Source organism: Candoia aspera, chromosome 2 (genome assembly GCF_035149785.1).
Source record: "Candoia aspera isolate rCanAsp1 chromosome 2, rCanAsp1.hap2, whole genome shotgun sequence".
NCBI lineage: Eukaryota > Metazoa > Chordata > Lepidosauria > Squamata > Boidae > Candoia > Candoia aspera.
The window spans coordinates 262,459,267-262,480,832 of NC_086154.1; the positions used below are offsets into that span (position 1 = coordinate 262,459,267).

The 21,566-nt window shown below is 41.7% G+C and overlaps 1 protein-coding gene across 1 annotated transcript in view; it reads left to right on the top strand.

Annotated features, from left to right (window-relative positions):
- The window catches only part of LOC134491856 (CUGBP Elav-like family member 4), an 88,958-nt gene that overhangs the window by 29,746 nt on the left and 37,646 nt on the right, over window positions 1-21,566 (top strand). The window contains exons 5-8 of the mRNA XM_063295881.1: window positions 259-408; window positions 8,671-8,733; window positions 13,677-13,757; window positions 21,217-21,300. Coding sequence (XP_063151951.1) covers window positions 259-408; window positions 8,671-8,733; window positions 13,677-13,757; window positions 21,217-21,300 — 378 coding nt within the window. The remainder of the gene's footprint in view (window positions 1-258; window positions 409-8,670; window positions 8,734-13,676; window positions 13,758-21,216; window positions 21,301-21,566) is intronic.

Below are 21,566 nucleotides of genomic sequence, written 5' to 3' on the forward strand. Positions count from 1 at the left end.
AGTAAGGAAGGTGTCGGACCTGGGACACCAGGTTCAAATCCACCCTCAGCTCCGGAAGCTCACAGGGCCAGTCCTTCTCACAGTCCTCACCTCACGGGGTTGTTGTGGGGGACAACAGGAGGGTGATCCCAATTTGTAGTAGCAAAGCCTTGATATACAGTAGACCACTTTGAAATGTTTTCTATATGTGATTGATTCATCTACTTGACCAATGACTGCAATTGACTGACACTCTGCATTTACTCTCCCGCCCTCTAGGTGGCAGCACGCCTCCAGGCATCACTGCACCAGCTGTGCCTAGCATCCCCTCTCCCATTGGGGTGAATGGTTTCACTGGTCTCCCGCCACAAGCGAATGGGCAACCTGCAGCAGAAGCCGTCTTTGCCAACGGCATCCATCCCTACCCAGGTAGGACAGAACAGGTGGCCTTAGGGATTTCTTTCTTCTGGGTCTAACCCAACACTTGGATCCAGGGCTTATGTGATTCTGTGTCCTTGCCCATCTATTTTTGAAGATGCATTGGCTTTTTAATCAGAATAAGAAAGATTAATAATATACTACATCACCCCAAATTTCCAAACCAGCTCACCAATTTGGAACAACCAGTTCCAATGGCTCCCAGGAGCTGAGCTGAACTCCTGATAACTTTATGAATTCATCCATGGAATTTTATTTGCAGGAGCATAGAAGTAGTTTCCACCATCATCTTCTGCAATGTCATTTGACTTCCCTCTTTAGCCTACAGCAGTCTCCCATTTCAGTACTAAACAGGTTCAACCCTGCTTAGCTTTTCAAGATTATCCAAGGTTGGCTAAATCCTGCCAGCTGTGAAGGATGAGAAAATGAGGAGTCCCTCAGCTCCTGATGAATGTGTGGACCTTTCTCTTTTGCTTTCTAACAGCTCTGCAGAAGTGGTTTGCCAATTCCTTCTTCCCCCCAAAAATGTTTTTGTTCTAAAACCAAACAGCGTTGGCCAAATGCTCTCCTGCTCTCTTCCGTTAAAGGAAAAAAGACAGAGAAATCTTCTTCAGTGGTATATGATGTTCTTCCTTATTTATTTGTTTGTTTATTATTTCACTAGGCTTATATGCTGCCCCAATCATGTCTGACTTGGAGCAGCTTACAGATCTTCAGCAAGGTTAATAAGGTTAAAAACAAAAAAGATACAACAATATACTCAAATGCCAGCCCTAACTCTTATAATGGCAGAGAGGGAAACGGCCTTTTCAATCCCAAAGTCCCAATGAACAAACACATCTTAATTGCTTTACAAAAAGATCAGAGTTCTTCTGATATTGGGGAAAATGAAGTTTCAGAGAAGGGGGCAGCAGAGGGAAGTGGCCCTACTATGGGATCCCTGCAGACGGCATTCCCAAAGGATCAAGATCCAGAGGGAACCTCCTCATCTCAAAGATGGGCCCGAATCACTGAGAGGTGGCATCTTGCAGATATCCAGGTCCTGAAGTATGAGAGCCTTTAATAGTGCCAACTGTGGCAGAGCGCTGGAAAGCATTTGGCCTAAGAGATCAGAAAAATCACATACCAGGCATTTCTATAAAAATAAATGTATTTACAGAAAGCTTCTTACACAAACATATTTACAAGCTTATGCATTCACAGGTCCTCAGAGAGGACTGGGAGGAAGGCTGTGTGCAAAGGAAACTGAAACTAGTAACTAGCCCAGGCAAGCTGCCCTCCAGGCAAATCAGGAGGTCCTTTACCTTATATGGTCATGCCTTTTCACACCCAAAACTAAGGATACTTAAGTTTGACCAGTTCTCCCTGCCAGAGTGATTTGTTACCATAGTAACATAGTGGCTTGGTCCTTGGAAAAACAAAGAAATACCAACAGCAACCTGGAACAGAGTAATAATCAGAGACAATGCTTAACCAAATATGCACAAAACTGAGAGGTCTGGTCAATACCCTGGATGACAGAACAAGATTGCAATCTGATTGGACAACTGGGCTGGGCAGAACAAGATGGCAGATACGAAATGGGGGATTTGGGGCTTAGAAGCACTACTCTGGAGAAGGATCAGGTATAGTCTTGGCAATAGAGGTAGTCCTCGCTTACCAATGGTAACTGGGACTGGCTACTCCATTACTAAGTGATGCAGTTGTAAAGTGCGATCTCATATGACCCTGATGCTTAGCAAGAGTAATTTCAGCACTTCTGGTTGCTGTCATTAAGCAAATCCTGCACTGTTGAGCGCCATGTCATGTGGTTGCCATTTGCCACCTCCTGCCAGCTTCCCCGTTGACTTTGCTTGTGGGAAGCTGGCAGCGAAGGTTGCAAGTGGTGGCCATGTGACCATGGGACGCTGCAATGTTGTAGTTGCAAGGCGATCACCCAGCGCCTGAATCCCAGTCAAGTGGCCACGGAGGCACCGCCACATTTGGACCCAGATTTAGAGTCCAGCCTAGCCCCACATTTTGTCTCCATCACTGGTTGCAGCATCTGATGCATAACAAGGTTGCTTCCATCAATGTGAAGGGTTGAAGGTAAAAACCCTTGGCCTTTCAGAGCGAAAAGCTCTGAGCGGGGGCTAAAAGAAGGAATGGGACAGCCTGCAAACCCCCTTTTCATGACCCTTCCATCAAGTCAGAATCCTTGTCAAAGCAGCAGAGAGACCCCCGCCCCCAAGCCAAGAATGCCAGCTCAGCGCATTCTTTCAGTTATTGTAGTTATTGTTGTGTCTGAATGCCTAATTAATTGCAACAGTAAATGCACACTCCTTTAATCACTGCATCAGCTGTCCTAATCAATCTTCATAATACAGAATCGGTAGTATGGCACCCATGAATTTTAATCTACATAAATTTTGTGAAACCTCTCACAAGCTTGTTGTACCAAATGATATAATTATGGATATAGATTAGGCTTGGGGAGAATGATTTAAATTGGATTTAGGCAGAAAGTGATGTGGGAGCACTCAATTATATATTTATTTGTTTTAATCTTGACCTTGCAGAGCCTGTTCTTAAAAAGACAGCCCTGCTGTCCCCCAGTTGTTTTGGCCGCTTGCAGAATGGGGGTGATAGAACGCCTCTCCCTAAAGTCCCTCACTCTGCTCACTCGTTTGGGTCATACCAGTAAAATGGAAGTAGAAAGGGAGTGTAAAATAAGAGGAGAGAACTAGGGAGGATCTAAGGAGAACTGAAATAAGTTTTGCATATAGAATCATAGAATCGTAGGGTTGGAAGGGACCTCAGAGGTCTTCTAGTCCAACCCCCTGCCCAAGGCAAGAGTCCTCATACCATCTCAGACAAATGGCTGTGCAATCTTTTCTTGAAAACCTCCAGAGAGGGAGCACTTACAACCCCAGTAGGCCAGCTGTTCCACTGCTCCATAGTTCTCACTGTCAGGAAATTCCTCCTTATTTCCAGGTTGGATCTCCCTCTGATGACCTTCCACCCATGGCTTCTTGTCCTACCCTCAGGTGCTATGGAGAATAAGTCGACACCCTCTTCCCTGTGGCAGCCTTTCAAGTACAGGAAGATGGCTATCATGACTCCCCTCAATCTTCTTCTCATTTAAGCTAAACATACCTAGTTCCTTTAGCCATTTTTCATAGGATTGAGCCTCCAGACCCTTGATTGTCTTTGCTGCTCTTCTCCGCACCCTTTCTAGGGCCTCAGCGTCTTTTTTGTATTGTGGTGACCAGAACTGGATGCAGTATTCCAATTGTGGCCTCACCAGTGCAGTACAGAGCAGTACCATCACTTCCCATGATCTTGATACTATCCCTCTGTTGATGCTGCCCAGGCCTGCATTGGCCGTTTTGGTGGCTGCCGCACACTGCTGGCTTGTACTAAAGTGGTGGTCACCAGGACACCCAGATCCCTCCATAGGCACTACTGTTGATCCAGGTACTGCCTATTTTGTACTTGTGCATCTGGTTTTTCCTGCCTAAGTATAGACCCTTACATTTCCCACCACATAGGAGCAAATTAAAAGTAGATCCCAGGTTCCACGTAGAATTAGTTCAATTCTAGAGCCAAATCTGAAAGGTTTGAAGACTTTGGCCCAAGCAGATGGTGATCTAAAACCAGAAAGCTGAGGTGGGCAACCAAGACCCTTTCAGACATTGCTGAAGTGGACTTTCAACATGTGTACTAGAAGTGACTGAATATCTATAGGGCTGTGATTTCCCATCTCTGTCATCAATATGAGTGTAATCGATATTAGCCAGTCCCTTCCAATGGCCACCATTCCCATCATCTCTAGTCAGCACAGAATTATAGAATCACACCCCCTGCTCAGTGCAGGAATCAAAATATAAGCAGATGGATCTTCTGCCTCTGCTTGAACACATCCAATAATGATAATCTCTATCTATGAAGACCTGTTCCTCTGGTCAATGCTCTTATCTTTAGGATATTTTTCTTAACATTCTAGTAGAATCCCTTGCTGTCAAAGGGTCATTCCATCTTTTCCACTGAGATGATAGAGGACAGTTCCGGGCATTCATCTCTGTGTGACATTCCATCAGGTTGTTGAAAAGTGGTATCATATCTCACCCATCTCCAGTCTTCTCTTCTCAAGGCTAAAGCATGCAGTTATCCCCACCTCTCCTTCTAGAAGAGTCACTGGACCATCCTCATTGCCCATCCTCTTAGGATTTATGGGAAGTACAACTTAGCACATGTGAAGGCCACCAGCTGCACAGCCTGATCTTTGGAGTCAGGAGATAATTGGGCTAAAAGCAGTATTACATCAATCTCATCTTGGCTGGTGACAGAATTGAGTCCTAAGTTGGGGTGGTAGGTTAAGGAAACGTCAAGCAGAGAAATCTGGATTTGGGAATTCTATGTAGATATGGAAACTTGGACTGCGCACTCGTGGAAAAAGATAGCAAAATGGTTTGAAGCTCTCACAAGCCTTATCTCTGTGCTGACCATTGAAGCAGCCACATCACTTTCCAGGCTTCCACACAGGACCGAAAACAGATGCTGATGCTTTCAGAGTTCTTTTAACAAGCCAATTCCTTAAAGCAATGGCATGTATTTTTAGCCCTCATAGACCTTTTGTTCTGCATTCAAACAACGTGTTTTTAAAGCAGTGGTTAAGCACAAACCCTGTAATTGAGTGGTATTCCAAAGGGAGTTGGAAAGGTGTACTGGATTGTGTGACCTCTCCTATTAAGTCATCCACCTCTCTCTTCCTGAGACTTGATCACTCCATCAACTGCATGTTTGGTTCCTTTGAAGGCAAAGTCCTCCTGAACATGTTGACTTTGACATTTTGGGCATCGGGCAGACTTTGGGAGTGACTTTAAGAGATCGACTTTTTTTGAAGGACGTGGGAGTAATTCTTAAATACTACCCTAATGAAATCCTGCTGCCTTTCTTAAATTTATATTGATGGTCATTGAGGAGGTCATTGGCTTGTTTTGTGTCTCTCTGGGTTTACAGAAGGTGGTCTGCCATTGAGTCACCATGACCAGGAATTCTCTTGCACCAGAGGAAATGAAGTCCAAGAGACCCTTTTTTCCAGTGGATATGGAAATGATGTCATTAAGAGAGACATCAGTAGAAGGCATTTGCCCTAATCTGAGAAGTTACTATACTTCCAGCTTTTCATTAACACTACAGCTTCAGTTAAGGAGGCATCTTGGTTCTTACCTTGAAGGCATCTTCCCGAAGACACACATCTTAAGTAGACTTGCAGGGCAGAGCTGTTTCCACCATCCTCAGAGATTCCTTCGGGGGAAGCTGTTCCAGGAAGCATATGACCATGAATCAGCTCTTTCAGTAGATCCTTCTGGGGTAGCAAAAGGATGCACCAAAGAGGACACAACACAAATTTTTCACATACCTGAAAAAATGTTCAACTCCTTTTTCAAGCCCAGATCAAATGCCCTGATTTTGAAATGGGCAAAAAACCCCACAAACCACCACTTATTTTGCAGATGTGATATCTACCTCTTACCCCTATCTCTATCTAGCTATCTAGCTATCAAATCTTTCATATATATCATGTGTGTGTGTGTGTGTATACAGTATGTATGTATGTACACACACACACACAGACACACACACACAGCAAAAGGATTCTTTGCATTACAGATCATACTGTACACTTATCTCTGACTTTATTTACTTATCTATTTAAATGAGATAAACTAGGTGTATCATGTAAGATAAGCCAAGGATATCCAGGCTTTCCTTTCTGGACTGAGATTTGCTCTCACCAAGATGCAAAAGGAGAGAGAGAGAGAGAGAGAAAGAAGGGGAGAAACACCTGCAATTCCAGGAGGAACCACAGGAACAGTACAAAGAATTTGGTGGGGAAGGTGTAGAATTGATTGATTGATTAATTATGTGCCACCAGGTTGCTGTCAGCTCTTAGCAGTTACATAGATGGATTTTTTTCCATGATGATCTGTCCCTAACCTGGTCCTTTGGGTCTCCCAACAGTGCCCCCATTGCCACCGTAACTGAGTCCATCCATCTGGCTGCTGGTTGTCCTCTTCTTCTCTTTCCTTCTACCTTTCCCAACATCAGAGCCTTCTCCAGAGAGCAAGGTCTTCACATAAGGTGTCCAAAGGAGGATAATTTAGGCCTGGTCATTTGTGCCTTGAGTGAGAACTCTGGGTTGATTTGTTTGATGATCCATCGGTTTGTTTTTTTGGCTGTCCACAGTCTTCTCAGGAGTCTTCTCTGACACCAAAGTTCAGAGGCATCAATACTCCTCCTAACCAGCTTCTTCAAAGTCCAGGGGTATAGCATTAAATAAATATAAAACCAGCAGCTATTGATTTGCTCCAGCTAGGATCCCCTTCCTTGGCAATCATTTTCCATTGCAATGGGCACCAAATCTTGTCATGTTTTGGCATCTGGTGACAATATTTCTGTTTGCCCAAGTGTTGGGTTAAAATTGTGCTCCTGCATCTTCTGTTCTGCCATTGGTGGAGATTTTGCTTCTGGATTATGAGGTTTCAAGCTGTTTGGGAACTAAACGTATGTTCCTCCACACCCACATGGGGTTCATGGAATCATAGTACTATTGAAAGGACCTTGCTGGACACCTGGACCTGTCTCCTGCTCCATGCAAAATTCCCCCACACCATCCAAAAAATTTAACCAGTAGAAGAAGAATAATTCATACAGATTGCAAGACTTTGTTAACAATTGTTAACGAAGTTAAGATAAAGGCCTTTAAGGTTCTCTCTTCAGAATGGCCAAAATCACCCCACTAGATTCAATATCTACAAATAAGCAGTATAGTCTAAAGCAGCATTTCTCAACCTTGGCAACTTTAAGACATGTGCACGCTGGCTAGGGAATTCTGGGAGTTGAAGTCCACATGTCTTAAAGTTGCCAAGGTTGAGAAACACTGGTCTAAAGGAATCACAAAAACAAGGTGGAACAGTTAGAGATGTAATCAAATTAAAACAAAAACCTTATCACACAAAAGTCAGTTCATTTAGTGAGATTTATTTATAAGCTGCTGGTAAAGTCCAATTCAGAAAGTCCGCCGGTTTAGGATGGTTATGATGAAATGGATGCAGAATTTGAACATCGCAATTGGCTGGCATTGAGGAGAATATCAATGGAAGAGAAATATCAGATTTACAGTTAATATTACACTTAGAGGAAATATGTTTTACCAGTGGTATATGACTCTAATAGAATGAAACAGATTTTAAAGGTAGATTTTTTTTCAGCCCATTATCTTTTTACTGAATATTACTAAACTTTATATTCCTACAAAATGTACTGAGCTGGCTTTGTACGTGATAACAGCTGCCAGAATTTTCTATGCTTCTTATTGAAAAGCACAAATAATTCCTTCCATGAAAGAAGGGCAAATTAAGTTATGAGAGTATGTATCAATGTCAAAACTAGCTGAATATTTAAAAAACAAATGTGATAGAGAGTTTAACTTGATGTGGAAACCAGTTTTGGATTATCATTTTACAAAGGAGTTCATGCAACATCATAAATCTGGGTTTCTCCTAACATAAGATTATAACATTTAGGTTTTTCAGACCAGATATAATTTATTGTAATTTTTCTTTTGCTCAGTATATAATTTGTCATTCAAATCATACTGGTTAAAACTGAACAATAATCTAATTTTAATACTGATTTATTTTAACATAGCTTTTAACTTTCAGACTGATGTAAGATATTTTAATATGCAGATTTATATCAATGTTACTTCAAAATGATTTCTTGTCAAATTTACACTGCCTGAAAACCTCCTTTTTATTTACAACTTGCTTTTGTCTTTTTTTTTCTTGCTTCTTTTTTTGATTATATTTGTACCTTGTCATCATTATCTTCCCTAAAATGCTCCCTAATAGGTCACCTCTTCTGAAAACCTCCATCAAGAGAAATTCCATCACTGTCCTATGCAGACTGTTCCATCAGGAAATTCCTTCTAATGTTTTTTGTGAAGTTGTTGTTGTTGTTGTTGTTTAAAAGTAAGTTGGTTAATATGGTTGTGTCTCCACCTTTGAGACTGCTTTATCAATGAGAAGTGGGTTAGAAATTTCATTATCAACCAACCGAGCAGCTCACTGCCCATTACAAGGAATACTCCTAGTTTTGAATAGAAATGTATCCAACTGATATTGCCAGATGTGTTGTGCTGTACTTCCAGGAGATATTGGCATGACTTTCAACCTCTTCCTTCTTTTTTCTCTTGTGTCTTCACAGCACAAAGCCCAACCACAGCTGATCCTTTGCAACAAGCATACGCTGGAGTACAGCAATACGCAGGTCGTTAGTATTAACACTTTCTCCCAATAAACCTTTCACTTTTCTGGGGCCCTATAAAAGTAGCAGCATTCTTCATGGTTGATCTCATCTGCATATGCATTGTAGCTGAGCAGCCCAAAGGTCAACACCTGTGCTATGAAGTTGCCTTAAGAGGCATTCATCTATTTCTTATATTTACTGTATATTATGCTTTCCTATTCATAATCCATTTTAGAGGCTAATGATCACAATCCATATTAGAAGCTGGGGAGCTACAAAGCAAGGAGAAGTTGACAATCCACAGAACACAATAAGCAATAACACTACAAAAGCTTTGTAGAGATCAGATGAGATGATATAGATAAGAGAGAGAGAAAGAGAGAGAGACAGAGACGGAGGTGGAGGTAGAGGTGGTGGTAGAGATTATGGAGATGGAGGTGGAGATGGAGATGGAGATGGAGGTAGAGGTAGAGATAGATACAGATAGAGATAGAGATGATGGAGATGGAGATGGAGTTGCAGTTGCAGTTGCAGTTGCAGTTGCAGTTGCAGTTGCAGTTGCAGTTGCAGTTGCAGTTGGAGATGGAGATGGAGATGGAGGTGGAGCTAGAGGTAGATAGAGGTAGAGATGGAGATGGAGATGGAGATGGAGATGGAGATGGAGGTGGAGGTGGAGGTGGAGGTGGAGGTAGAGGTAGAGGTAGAGGTAGCTAGAGGTAGAGATGGAGATGGAGATGGAGGTAGAGGTAGACAGAGGTAGAGGTAGAGATGGAGATGGAAGTGGAGGTAGAAGTAGAAGTAGATAGAGGTGGAGATGGAGATGGAGATGGAGGTGGAGATGGAGGTAGAGGTGGAGGTGGAGGTGGAGGTGGAGATGGAGATGGAGATGATAGAGATGATGGAGATGGAGATGGAGATGGAGGTAGAGGTAGAGGTAGAGGTAGAGGTAGAGGTAGAGGTAGAGAGATAGATATGGAAGTTAATAAAAACAGAATTGGTCCAAATATAATCACACTTAGAGTAGATCTTTAAATTTGGATCCAGCCTAGAATTAAATGTGAAAAACAAAGGAACACCCAGAGGTGAAGAAAAACATAAGTAGAGATGGATCCGTATTTAAGAACATTACATCTTGCACACAGTTTATTCTGTTGCTGAGCAGATTAGAAATAAAAGCCAAAAAATGAGATTATTTTCTCTGTATTCCTCAATATTCTGAAAGCACAAAGGGGAAAAATATCCTGAGAAACACCATTCTTCTCTCTCAAAGAAATAGAGAGTCAGATAAGACCACCGGTTATTACAGAGTCATTTCAAATGTAAAAAGAAATCATCCATGATTTTTTAAACTTCATATGTATGCATTACATTAAGGTTCTTTGCCATTTTTGTTTTCTTTCATTCTTGTTAAATACACACATTTCACTGCAGAAACAGAGGAAGCCACTTTTTCAATCCAGTGCACCAACTGCTGTTCACAAAAAGAGAAAGGAGGGTTTGATTGGACCTACAGTATATGCATTATCAAGCAGAAGTTATTCTAGGCCTCCTCATATACAGGACAGGAAAATCCACCACACACCTGCAAAATTTCATATGAAGTGGGTTGGAGAAGCCACTCCAAACCGTAGAAAGTAGCTAAATCCAGATGTCCTAAAGGAGCAGATCCCAAGTGGATCCCAACAAAGATTCTTAGCCGGGTTTCCTTAGAAAGCTTGGCCACTGATCCTAATAGAAGAGATGCAGAACTGTGGGGATAAACTGCCAGCCATTGAGGAGGATGGAGATGGCTCTGAGGAAAGCATGCAGCAGCTGTTAGGAAAACATCAGCTTGTCCTAGAAAGGCAAGAGGGAATGAGAAAGAAACTCAAGAATGCCCCAGCTTGACTTTCTTTGGTATGAGATGGAGAGAGAGAGAAACTCTGTCAGGTTTTCAAGGTTCCATAACAATAAAGTAGAATTCCAGTAGTTTATTCATGGTTCATTTCTGTCAGTTCTTCGAGGTGGACAAGACTAGGAAACCAAAGTTATGAATACTAATACTACTTTTATTATAGCATTAATATACTACTGCTTATATTGTATTGTTATACAGTATAACCGAAACTTGCAAGTCTGAAGGTACCTTCCCCACTCCCTGCTTTTGTCTTTAAGAAAACTAGGGAAGATCAATTCTAAGATGTTTTCATAAATTACACTTCTGCTTTGGACTCAGATTTTGTTAATCTGACCACTGACTCGGTTGTGGCTCTTCCTCCTGATCCTCAAGGTTATTGTCACAGCCCATGTGACACAGCCCATATGGTCACAGCCCAGGACACTCTCAGTTTCCTAATCAAACCAATCTTGAAGGACTGACATCAGTCTGTTCGGAGAGTCATCAAACCTTGCCTTTGATCATGGAGAATATGTCAGATCCTTGGGGCACCCCTGTTTTCTTTGCTCACAGGATGGGAGACTTGAGTTTAATGTGGTGTGGTATCCAGAGATAGCCTTGAAGAAAATATGCACCAGCCATTAGGAAAATATACATGGCCTGGAAAGACAGGAGGGGTTGAAACTTGCCCCATCTTGACTCTATTTGGTATAAGAGAAGGGAATGAGAAACCAAACAGTTTCAAGATCCTGTTATTATACCCTATTGTAATAAGTTAGAGTTTCAGGAGTTCTTATGGTGTCTGCTTCCTGATCTGGCCTATCTCAAAGGCTCGGATCTGGAGTTTCATCTTGTACCTGGGAAGAGGGCTGTGCCTGGGAACAAAATAGAGAAGCAGCTACGATGTAAGACCAGGTAAAAGAAGAGGCAAAGCAGAGAGAGATGGTCAGTCAACAGCTTAAACTCAGGAAAGCAAATCCCTTTCTAAGAATCATAGATGGGCAGGAAGAGAAGAGTTAGACTTTTCTCCCCCAAAGGCAAGATATGGTTTGATATGGCAATGGTAAAGACATCCCTGAGCTGAGTTAGGTTTCTGGTGACTACCTGGACACAACCCTGCAATGTTCTGGTCAGCCCTGAAGAAGGGTTTTGCCCTGGCAAAACTTAGGTCACCTTGGCTGATCTTGGAAGCTAATTACAATCAGATCTGGTTAGTATTTGGATGGGAGGCCTAAAAACTCCAGGGCTATGGGCCCAATTAGCAATCAAAACACATCCAAGAAGAAAGGAAGGACAAATCATTTCCATGATTGTGTCAGGAAAGCTGCATGGACACAGGAACCAAGAAATTAGCTCAACTCAGGGGTGTCCTTACCCTTACCTTCAAGTGGACCTCTCTCATGCATTTCAGACATGGTGCAATTTCACAAGGATATTGTAGAAGATATTCAGAATAGGCTCTCGGTGTCCTTTCACACTTAACAAGTCCAGCCTGTTGCTTCACCCAATTAGTTTGCTTCCTGTGGTGCAAAGGACAGTCATTAGTTATTTCTGTGCGAAGTTTTTTTTTCTTTTTTTTCCCTGCATTTGGATCTGGGGATGTAGATTTCAAAACCTTCATTGGTTGGTGTTTAACTCCCACTCTTAATTGCTTGTCAGGGTTGACAGATGGGTCATGTTGAGATCTTAGATTCTAAGGGCTGCAGCTCTTAATTAAGTCCAGGCATGCAAATGGGCACTTGTTTCTTTCCTGCCCTTGTTGAGACTCCACGGATTCATTATTTTAGATGCTGTTTGTGATCAAGGGAGCCTTAATGCTTGCTGTTGGTCATTCTGATGCCTCCTATTACTCAGATCACTTGAGGCGCTGACACTTAATCCAGATTTCTTTAACTTGGTACCATCCATATGAATTGGCTGGGGTGATGGGAGTTGTAGGCATCTTGGTTGGGAATGATAAGTTTGTCATATAAGATACCTGCAGAGCACCAACCTGGAAAAGTCTAACAATACATTGTCTTTCTGCTTATTTTGGGAAAACAGAAGAGCTAAATTAAATAGCCTTAACCTAAGACACGCCCCAAATGTGTTAGGTCTGGCTAATTCCGTCATCGTCGTCATCAAATATTAAAATTCCAGGATTTTTAGCCCTACCACATTTAGAGGGTCTCATATGGGGAAACTGCCCTAAATTGTACCATATGAGATTCTCTACCATTTCACAAGAATATATTATGCCAAAAGTCAAGCTGATGAAAGCTGTTGAGGAACAGGCATCAGGCAATGTTTAAGATAAAAGGTAAGGACTCTTTTGAATCAAGCTTATCTCCAAGGGACTTCAGGGAGATGTCCATGTAGTTTTCTTGGCAACAATGTGACAACAATGTGGAAGTAGCAGCATCTAGCCAATCTTGGCTGATTTTGAACCAGATGACCAGGAACAAGCCTGAGTGTACTTGGATAGGAGACTATTAGCAAATCCCAGGCTGTAGCTAGACCAGGAAAGAAGGTCCCTGAAGAAGACAGTTTCAAGTCACATTGGAAGAAAACAATATGGACATGCCCATGAAGCTACTAGTTAAACCTGAATTGAAGGAGACTTTACTTCTATGTTTTTAATTGTTAAACCATTGGAGTCCTGTTCTTGCCTGTCAGTTCCAGAGTATCTTGAGATGTGTCAGTAGATCTTGATCTACCTTCTGCATCCTCTTCGAGTTGAAATTTGCAGTTGGACTCATCCTGGTTCATGTACCACCCATTTTTTTCCCCATCTGTCAAACCTATTGCTCTACAATGCAATCAGTTCACAGTTCTGAATGATCAACTGGGGTGGATGATGTGCATGGATGTGGAAGCTGAAGCTAGACCTACTTTACATACTGCTACTATGTCCCCTCTCTCCACCATCTAATATTGAGAGATTTCGCTTCCTAGATTTTAGGATCTTCCGGGATCATTGCAAAATGCCCCTTCAGACCTATGAGATTGAATTCTTGGTTGAGAAGATGCTACGGCTCCTTTGTTGTTTCTGCAAGGATCTTGAAATCTTCTTTTCTTTCTTTCTTTTTTTCTTTCTCTCTCTCTCTAGCTGCTTACCCTGCTGCATATGGCCAGATAAGTCAAGCCTTCCCACAGCCACCTCCCATGATACCACAGCAACAGAGAGAAGGTGAGTCTTTGGGATACTCAAATGACCACTGCTTGGACTTTCACTTCAGAAGCAAGGGCAAACCAACAGTGCCATAGGAACTGTAGGTATCTAGATATCAGAGCAGGAAAAAAAATGTCAGAGATCACCAAATCAACAGTAAAGCAGAGGAGGATGATAGTAACTGTGAAAGGGGACAAATTGCAACATCGCTCTTCTATTTGATGCTTACTAAATTTCTTGGACTAACTTCCTTCTGTACATAGCCAGTGGTGTCAAAGGCCAGGAACTTTAAGATGAGAGAAAAAGAGAGAAATTTGCTAAGTCTTAATATTCTTGACCTAGACAGACAGACAGACATCTTGAGAGGATTTCTTACTTACAACAGAAAAGCTGGTTCTGCCGCCTTGCTTGGGATGGGAAGGGCAACAGCTCTTCCTGGAGGTGGCTGGCGCCATAGTGCCCTCTCCACTGAATGAGAACTTTTTGCCACAAGGATCTTACATTTATCTATTTATAATGATGGTTTGTATTGTAACTTATGTTTATGGTTTTAATTTGTTTATTTTGTTGTAAGCGACCCAGAGTCCTCCTTTGGGGGAGATGGGTGGTAACAGAAATTTGAAATATAAATAAAATATATGTTTAAAAGATTAAGGCTTGACATTTTCAAGAGAGTTCTTAAAGTATAATTCAAGGACAACAGGCTGAGGAATGCTAAGTATAAGTTCAAAGGTTCTACTGCCCATCTTATCAACTTTTAGCCAAATGTGTCCTTTTTTGCTGTGTGATTCTTTCCAACCTTTTTTATCCTTGAGAGATTTTTTATTAAACAAGTTTAGGTGCCGTCGTTCTTTGCATCATTGGGCAATATTGTCATAGGGAATCATGTGGCCTTGAGAAGAAGCCACCAGATTGGGGCTTCATTGGGGCTTTGATCACATGATTGGAGCCATCATTTTAACTTTTTTTTTTTAAATTTCTCTTCTACCTCACCCCATGGATGCCCTGCCTTTGAACTGTAATTTAATTTTCCTTAGAACCTAGAAAGAAAATTCATCTAATGCACTAAAGCTCTCATTTTCCCAGGTATCTTCCTTCTTCCCCCCCAAATCTCTGTCTACCTACCTACTACCTACCTACCTATCATCTCTCTCTCTCTATCTCTATCTCTATCTATCTGTCTATCATCTCTATCAATCGATCATCTCTATCTATCTATCTCTGCCAAATTTCCTTTCACTAAATTTGGAATAAGTCTCATCTAATTGGACCAACCCCAGTTCTCTTGAAGCTGGATAAATATCAACACCAGTGTCCTGATTACCAGGAAACACACTGAGACAATGACTTGGTCTCTAATATTTATTAGTAGTACTTAACAAGAATCCTAACAAACTGAGGAAGCGTGGGAAAACCCCGCCATATAAACCCCAAAGGTTAAGGCGGTCCCGATCTGTGTCTCTTTGAATGGCTGAACAGTTCCTCAGTGCTACGCATGCGCTTGACAGTCTGGGTGGGAGCCCCCTGCTCGCCATCCTTACTCATGACACCAGGAATCAAAGGAGGGAGATCTTTAAGGGTAAACTTGATCACTTAGACTTTGGTCTCCTACTTGCAAATGCTCTCTTTCTGTTAAGTTCCTTCTCTCAAAACTTCCAGCATCCATAAGCACTCCTTATTGGACCCCACAGGAATTCTTAATGTTTACTAATATGGTACCTTCTACCCCTAGCTTCTCACGTATAATTCTCAAAGCAGGGCAAAGAACCTGTGATATTGCTTCCCGACATGGAATAAACTCAAGATTCAACTGTGTGACAAACTCATCCAATGGGCTGGCCTTGCACAAGACACTAATCAACCAGAGATACAATTAATCACCTTAGCATGGTGAGGAATGCAGTCACTGAAGTCATTTCTCCATTAGAATTGGGGTCATCCAACCACTGTTCCATCAAAATAGTAGTAATGAGACCAAGTTTTCCATCATTTCAGTGATAGCCAGGTGATGTTATGAAGATGTTCTTTGTGGAGCATAGCCTAACTCTTTCACTGGCCTAGTTAGTGGTCATTAGTATGTTTCATGAATTCAACCCCTAAGAAGATGGTGCAGATTTATAAACCCCCTTGATCAGTAACTTTCAGATAACTGTTTACAAGGTTTTGGGTTATACAAACTCTTCCACTCTTCCAGTTCATAGCTCTGTTAGCTAAACCAGCCCTCAGATTCACTGCTACCAACTCACTTTGCAGGACTGAGGGGCTGCCATTAGAGGAATTCTCTTCTTCTACCTGCCCCCTTTAAGTATATCTGGATCTCTCTCTTGATTCTATGAAAACTGTCAAGCAAGAGATGCCTAACTCTGGTGGCATTAACCAAGTTAAGATTTAACAGATAAGGAAAATTGGTCAGTTCAGTAATGCTAGCCTGTGAATGCAGCCTGTGTGTTTAATTTCAAAACTTGGCATCTTCTTCTAACAGCTATCCAAACCAGTTACATTATAAGCCCCAAACAGACCAGGTCCTTAGTTTTCTTCTCTGTCTTCAAAGTTCTTCCAGTTGCCAAGTTGTTTACAAAGCCCACCATCACATCATTAGAGAGAGGGAGAGAAAGAGGGAGAGAGAGAAAGAGAGGGAGAATAGATAGATAGATAGATAGATAGATAGATAGATAGATAGATAGATAGATAGATAGATAGATAGATAGAAGAGAGAGGATAGATAGACAGACAGATGATAAACACCAAGTCAATCTTTCTACCCAACAAAGCAGGGCACTTCCCCATCTTTTAACCCAACAATGATCTTGCATTTTATAAACTGTGGACTTGAATTAAATTCTAATCTCATGCAACAGGCCTCAAGTTTTGCTACAAAGGCTCAGTGGATTTATCTGATACAGCTTGCTAGGTCAGCCTGCACTGCAAAAATGGAGAATCCATGTCAAATAAGGCTTCCTAATTTTGCATCTGCATTAAAAGGTTCTAGATTTTAGGCTTTGGGAAATGTGTTCAACCCTATGATTCCTAGCATTTTCAAGGTGGTATATGTGGCATCTTCAGAAATGAAAGTATGCATGTTTTCTCCCTATAGTTAATTCTCTGTTTAAAATACCTAAGTATGTGTGAAGAGAGCCAGCAGGTGCAGTAGTGGGCCTGCAGTAGTGAATTCCTGCAGGAGATTAAACTAGATGATCTCATGGTTTATTCTAATCCTTACATTTTACGATTTCATGAAATTTCTCACCCAAACTGCCATCTGAAATGCAAATAAAAAATTGATTTGTAGAGATTTTTCCACCAAGATGGAATGACTATAGATCTCTTTAGGGCCCTTGATAATCAGTCTATTTTCCTGTTGCTTAGTGCTCTACAATCTTTATGGTTACTCTCATTTCCAAATTGCTTAGAGTTCTTTGCACATTCTTACCTATTTTGACTGAGGCTATTCCACAAAAAGAAATCAATTCTGCAACCAGGCACATACCCATCATGCTTCGAAACAGGCTCCAAGGAGCTCCACCACCATCTTGTTTACAATTTAATGGATGAAGTTTTGCTAGTACTTCTCTGTGGCCCAGTTGTCCTTCAGTAATAAGTTCATGTGGTCTTCTTAAGACTGAGACACCTATTGTCAGTTGAACTCCCACTTTCTTCTCACTGGAACTTCTGTTGATGGGGGTTTTTTTCCTCTATTTTTTTCGGTCCATCATAATCAATACCTGAGTAAATAGGAGCATATGGACAGAACCACAAATACTGAAATAGTTTAGCTGATGAGTTTTACAGCCTTGGATGAAAAGTATTGATCCAGCTGGACATTTCACCAAGAGGGAAAAAAAAAACCAGAAATGCAGTGAATACTTGCACCAAGAGTCTCTTTGGGCAGCAGTCTCCAAAAGAAAGCATTATAATACAATTCCTCTGATGTTTACAATAGAATATGAACTCCATGAGAAAACCTGATATAAAATAAGAGAATTTCTTAACACATTTCTTCTATAGGACGTTTTTATACCAGAATGCATTTTTTAGAGAAATGAACTCATTTTCAACTACTCCTTTGTGCCAACATGCTGATATTCTTTCTTTATAAGTGGGAGATGAAGACTGAGGGAAAGCTCAGACCAATCTAGGGAGACTGAATTATACAGAAATATGAAACCCAGATTCCCAGTGCAATAAATAAATTGCTACAGAGTAAAACCCTGGGATGTTTTATGTCCCATCAACACACGTATATTTTGTTAATTCTGACTAAGCTTTCTTCAGCTGACATCAGTTTAGTCATACCCAGGAAAGGTATAGACCAGAAGTTGACAACTTGGTGTCTGAAGGCACCAGGAGACTTCCTTAGTACTTTCTGGACTATCAATTATGCCTATTTTTTTTCTTTTAAATAAGACTAACCTTCAACATGATGCTAAAGTCTAGTCTTTTGGATGAGTGTCCATCCACAGGGTCTTCATATTCCTCACTGATCCTCTTCCTCCAAGGTTCTGGTGTAATCCCAGAACACTGATTCCTCCATCATGACTCATGGAGATTCTTGTTTTTGTGGAATGAAGCAATGTTCCTTGTGGTGTCTTGGCACTATAATTTGAACCACCTGGAAAAGAATACAATGGCTGTTGGAAAACTAAATATACTGCAGTTATTGTGACCTGGACTTTTGAATAGACCCAACCATGGTCTATTTGTTCCTTTCAGTGGACCTTAGCTAAGCAGGTCATTTGGGAGGAGAGAACAGCATCCGGACCCTGATGGCGTCTGACCATCTTAGAAGTGACTCTGCCACAGTCTTGTATCCCTCAGAAGATCCACACACTCTCTGATCTGCAACCATGCTGGAAAAATTGTGCTCAGCGAGTCTTCATCAGGGCTTCATTTTCTATTAATCCAAAACGAAAATGCGGTGGGAGAACAGGGCTTTCAATCACTCCAAGGCCCGGGAATTTTAATGAGCTTTAAATGGGCATCTGTCAGAATCCTGACTTGGCGGAACTGCCCTGCCAGCCGAGGGAATGAGTAACGGCCAATAAAAACGGGGGAGCACCTTTGTGAATTCTTCTCTCTAACAGGAAAGGCAAAGTTGTAATTTGCAGTGTTATGACATTATAATTATGCCCCTATGAAAAGCAAGAACATTAAAAATCATACTCTTCCAGATAGTCGGACATTCTTGTTCCTTCTTCTCTCCCCAGGGACATCTCTGTGTGTGTGTGTGCACGCACACACACACACCAAAAGATGGCGGTGCCCATGTGATCAAAGACCCATCCCTTTTTTATCTGCATCATTGCCATCTTGACACTTTTGACTCCACCCTGCAGATAGCCCTATCTCTTCCCTCTCCCCACCCTACCCAAATCCCAGGCATGAGGAGGTAGAAATTGCTGAAACTTTGCTGTGCTATCAAAACACAACATCTTCCAAATAAGGCATTAGAGAGTAAAGCTGGATTTTGTTTCTGGTATTCTTGAAAAAGAAAGAAGATTCATCCCGTGTCTCCCCTAAGCTGCCCATTCTTTGGTTGATTATGGGAAAGATAATCCCATATTTAGAGAGGTGCTTTCTCTATTCTCAATAAAAGGCCTCTCCTATGAAATACATGAAAGGGGCTTTGAAAGAAGAAAATGGGAGGTCTTCTTCTGGATAATAGAAATTGAATTAAATAAATAAATAAATAAATAAGATGGATAATGGCTGAAGAGATACGCACCTTTGACTCTCCATGGCAGCAGACAGGGAAACATGAACAGGAGGGTTTGACGACATTGAAATTCCACCCATAAGGTTTCTGGGAGCATTTGATCAGCCCTTGTGGATAACCAGAGGTTGGAGCAGCTGAGTGTTCAGTGGGATCCAGCATAGCTCTTCTTGTGTTCTTCAACAAAGAGAGGAAAAAACCAAATAATTCTGGGGTTTCAAACCAGTTTCCTCCTTATGGGTTAGAAAGTGAGGGGTGTAATTTCATGCATATTGAGTTGCGTCCCTGACGTCGATGGAATCACTGGCTTCTAATAGATGCCAGGACTGATCTCCTGCAGGCCATCTTAACAGCATGACAAAGAAGGGAATTTACTCTTTTATTTATTTTACGCATCAAGATGATTTTATATCCGCATTTTTTTTTTTCTCAGACAGGGTAACACAAGTCAATAGGGCTAACAAAACACAATTTACTGTCTGCTGAAAATAGCCACTGGAACCACAACTAATTTAAACTGAAAGGAGCTGGCTGAGGAGAAGGTTGACTCTCTTTTCCTGGAGGCAGAAAGACAAAATGTTCAGGGCCAGACCCAAGAGAGCACGTTGACACTGCTTGGGAACAACGTAGGGGAAGGTCTGCTTCCCTCTTCCTGACAAATCAACGTCAGAAAGTGGCAGTATCTTGGAAATGGCCCTTCCTGCTGATGTCCACAAAAGGACCCAGAGACAGGACATCTATCTCTGGAACTGGCAGGGCTGGGATTGTATAGGGCTTTGAGGGTGACCATCAGAACTTCCAATTTGTTCAATAAGCACCTGACAACCAAGACCAGGTTTTGTTTGTTTTTATCAGCACGGGCATAACCCTGATCCTAGAAGAGTTCATCTGACAGCAAGCTGGCTTGTGCATTTGGTGCAAGGCATGCTTCAAGGGTGCTGCCGCATACAGTGCATCACAGTGGTCAAGCCAGCTTGTAAGAAAGGCATGAATAATGGTTGTAGGTTTACTTAGTGCAGGAATGGCTTCAGCTGCTGCGCTAGGCCCGACTGGGAAACCAACTTCCGTGACTCTCCAGGGCTCCAGAGACAGAAACACGCATCTAGAGAACTAATCTGTCAGGGAGAAAGCTGTGTTGGAATCGTTAGATGCTACTTCTCTCACACAGAAGAATCTGTCTATCCACCTATCTACCCGTCTATACATCTATCCATCAGTTTATCTATCCATCCATTTATCTATCTACCTATCTATATCTATTTATCCATTTACCTATCCGTCCATTTATCTATTCATCAGTTTATCTATCTGTCCATTTATCTATCTACCTATCTATATCTATTGATCCATTTACCTATCCATTTATCTATCTATCTACCTACCTATCTATATTTATTTATCCATTTATCTATCCGTCCATTTATCTATCTACCTATCTATATCTATTGATCCACCTATCCGTCTATCTATCCATCCGTTTATCTATCTAACCATCTACCTATCTATATCTGTCTATCCATCCATCCATCCATCCAGCTATCCAGCTATCCAGCTATCTATCTGTCTAACCATATCGAACCATATCTATCTGTCTAGCAGTCTGTCTGCCTGTCTATCTGTCTATCTATCTTGCAGAAACATTGGATGGGTGAGCTGTGGCAGAGCCTGCATTTTGTCCCAGTGGGGACACCCTCATTTGCTGGCATCTTACCTCCTTCCCTTTCTCTCTCTCTCTCTTTCTTTCTCTGCCCTCCACCATCCCTGTAGGACCAGAGGGCTGCAACCTGTTTATCTACCATCTGCCCCAGGAGTTTGGGGACGCAGAGCTGATGCAGATGTTCCTGCCATTCGGTAATGTCATCTCCTCGAAAGTGTTTGTGGATCGGGCGACAAACCAAAGTAAATGCTTTGGTGGGTAAAGATAACAAAACAATTAGATTCATCCAGGAAAGGAACTTTCTCTGAACTACTTTGACCATTTTTTTCCCTTCAGACTGCTATTTTTATTTTTGTTTTTTGCCAATTTATATTCAGCTGATTTTTTTTCCTCTCAATTTACCTTTGTTGATAAACTCTGTTCCCCCTCCCCACCACTGCCTTTCCTGCACCCTGTCCAC